General features: G+C 18.7%; 2 protein-coding genes across 2 annotated transcripts in view; both read right to left on the bottom strand. All coding sequences in view use genetic code 6, as the record gives it.

The window, feature by feature from the left end:
- The window catches only part of TTHERM_01480590 (hypothetical protein), a gene marked incomplete at both ends in the record, with an annotated part of 755 nt that extends 187 nt beyond the window's left edge, over positions 1–568 (bottom strand). Inside the window, 3 exons of the mRNA XM_001010905.3 lie at positions 1–69; positions 157–255; positions 504–568. The exon at positions 1–69 is cut by the window's left edge and continues 187 nt beyond it. Coding sequence (XP_001010905.3) covers positions 1–69; positions 157–255; positions 504–568 — 233 coding nt within the window. The remainder of the gene's footprint in view (positions 70–156; positions 256–503) is intronic.
- A 1,759-nt stretch (positions 569–2,327) lies between these two features.
- TTHERM_01479590 (von willebrand factor type A domain protein) overlaps positions 2,328–2,902 on the bottom strand; it is a gene marked incomplete at both ends in the record, with an annotated part of 1,256 nt that continues 681 nt past the window's right edge. Inside the window, one exon of the mRNA XM_001010904.3 lies at positions 2,328–2,724. Within this exon, the coding sequence (XP_001010904.3) occupies positions 2,328–2,724 (397 nt within the window). The remainder of the gene's footprint in view (positions 2,725–2,902) is intronic.

Here is a 2,902-nt window from a genome sequence, read left to right as displayed (position 1 = left end):
TCAAAATGTTCAATGAAGTATTTAGTATGATTGAATAATAGTTCTGCAATTTTTAATAACACTTTTAGACTTTTTAATGAATAATTGTTTAAAATTTAGATTTAAAATAAATAAATGCATTTAATACTCATTAATAATTCACTTGATCAAAAGTACTTCTTCCTTTTGGTTTCTTCAAGCTTTTTGTATAACTACGGCTTCTTATTTACTTAAAGATATTTCAGTAATCTATTACGAGATATCTTAGCTTTTAAACTTATTATGTAATATAAAATAACTATTTATAGATTCTAAGTTTTCTATTTAAGAAGACCATTGAATATTATATTAATCTCTTCATATGAATTTTAATAATACTTATTGTTTATTCACAACTAATTAATTAATCAATCAACTAATCAATCTTTATTATCTTAACTTAAATGAAAAAATTAAAGAGATAATTAAGATATTGTATATATATTATTTATTGTTTAGCTTTTATAAATATCAAAAAGATGTACTTTTAGTTCACTATTTGTTGTATTTAATTCATAAATTTAATGAATTGACTTGGAAGGAGCTTCATATTCTAATTAATGTATTATCATATATTTTAAAATGGAAAGACAGATGTTTTTTATATATTTAATAATCAAATAATTTTTTTTTCATAAAGCTATTCCTTCATTATTTATTTCAAAACTGAAATTTTACTTTCAAAGCTATTCTTTTTTTCTAGATTTTTATTAAAATATTTAAATAAATAATATAAATAAACAAAAATGTTTTTTTATTTATTTATTGTATCAAATAAAAATTTAAAACTTAAAAATACTTTAAATTATTTTTACTAAGCTTGGTTAAATTTTTATATTAGAATAAAATCTAATTAAATCATTTCATTAAAAATAGAAAAACAACAATAAATACGACTGAAAATAAAAATGTATTAGACAGACATAAAAATAAATACATAGATATAGTTAAGAAATAATTACTATTCAAAATAACAAATATAAGTAATTTTGTTTAATATTTCTAACATTTTGACAATTTTGTAATATAAATATTGCTTTTTTAAATTGATTTGCCTTTACATTTTATAAAGAAATTGTTCTGCTTTATTCTTCTAAATTCTACTTGATCTCTGATCTTAATTATTCCAAATAAAATATGTTGAATGTCTTGTATAATGTCTTTAATGCTAAGTAGAGTTATTAAAAATTACATTTAGAGGCAAATATAAATATTATTTGTTTACATTTTTTAGTGGTAATTGCTTGAGTTTTTCATAATTAATAGAGATTGTCTATATGCTTTAAATAAGTCCTTTATAAAAGCATACTTTATCTTCTAATTTAATCGGCGTTAATACTATCCTGATATTTTAAAATAAAAACTAGATTCCAAGAAGGTTCTAATCACTTTTACATAGGCTAATAATTCTTTGCTAAATCTTATTGCTAATTAGGGTCATTTATTAAGACTTTTTCATTAATGATGCATTTATCTGAGTAATTATATAATTTCTTATAAGATTTAATCTAACCTAAAGATCTATCAGTTATTCTTCTAAATTCAAATCATTCAATGATGTATTTAGTATGATTAAATATTAGTTCTGCGATTTTTAAGAACACCTTTATACTTTTTAATGAATAATTGCTTAAAAGTTAGATTTAAAATAAATAAATGCATTTAATACTCATTAATAATTCATTTGTTCAAAGCATTTCTACTTTTTGGTTCTTCAAGCTATTTTGTATAACTACTGCTTCTTATTTACTTAAGCTTATTTCAGTAATTGAGATATCTTAGCTTTTAAACCTATTATGTAATATAAAACGCCTATTTATAAATTCTAAGCTTTCTTAAAAAGAAGACCATTTAATTTTATATTAATCTATTCATATGAGTTTTAATAATACTTATTACTTTTTCAAGACTAATTAATCAATCAATCTTTATTATATTAACTTAAATGATCAAATTAAAGAGATGATTAAGATTATATATATATATATATTATTTATTGTTTAGCTTTTTAAATATCAAAAAGATGCATTAATACCGTAGATTCTCCTTAATTAAGACACTTTTTAATTAAGACACTAAAATTCAAAAATTTTAAAAAAAAATTAAAACTAAAATGCTGTTATAAAATATTAAGTTTTGTAAATAAAAATACTTGCAATAAATAATATAAATATTTAAATTAAATAAATAAATACCTTTATAATTTTAAATATCTATTTTTTTATTTTTTAAATTTAATTATTTTAAAATTTATCTAACAATTAATTCATTTTATACAATAATTCTTATATTTTTTTTCTTGATTTCTATCATTTTTAATCAAAGTTTTCTAAATATTTATCGTCAATTAAAAATGTTTCTATTTCAATATTATAATCATTACCTGGATTCCAAAAAAGTATTCCAAAGCTATAATTTTTGTCTTATATTATTTTAGACTCATCAACTTTGTTTATATTTTAATATTTTGGATAGTCCATAAATAATACAACTCTCTTAGAAATATTAACTCTAATTTCTAATTCATTTATTTCTTATCGCACATCATATAAGTTTTTTCCTTTTAATATTTTATCTAAACCTAATCCATTGTTACTCGTGTGAAAGCAACAATTTTCTGAAAATAAATATGAATTATGTATTTGTTATGTATTCATTATTCCAAATTATAAATTATTACAATTTAAATTCTTGTTGACTTTACATCTAAAAATATAATTTAAGTTAGGATCTAATTTATCTCTAGTAAATATTTAACCTACTAATGATTTGGGTTGCTTTACTATATAGCCAAATAGCTTATTTTTTTCTAAAATTAATTATTAACTACTTTCATGATTTGATTTGATAAATTCTAATTAAGGTGAATTTATAGTTTCAAAAA

Source organism: Tetrahymena thermophila (assembly GCF_000189635.1).
Source record: "Tetrahymena thermophila SB210 genomic scaffold scf_8254750, whole genome shotgun sequence".
Taxonomy (NCBI): Eukaryota; Ciliophora; class Oligohymenophorea; order Hymenostomatida; family Tetrahymenidae; genus Tetrahymena; species Tetrahymena thermophila.
Note: the sequence above shows the minus strand (reverse complement) of the source record. Positions and strands in the feature narration are given on the sequence as shown.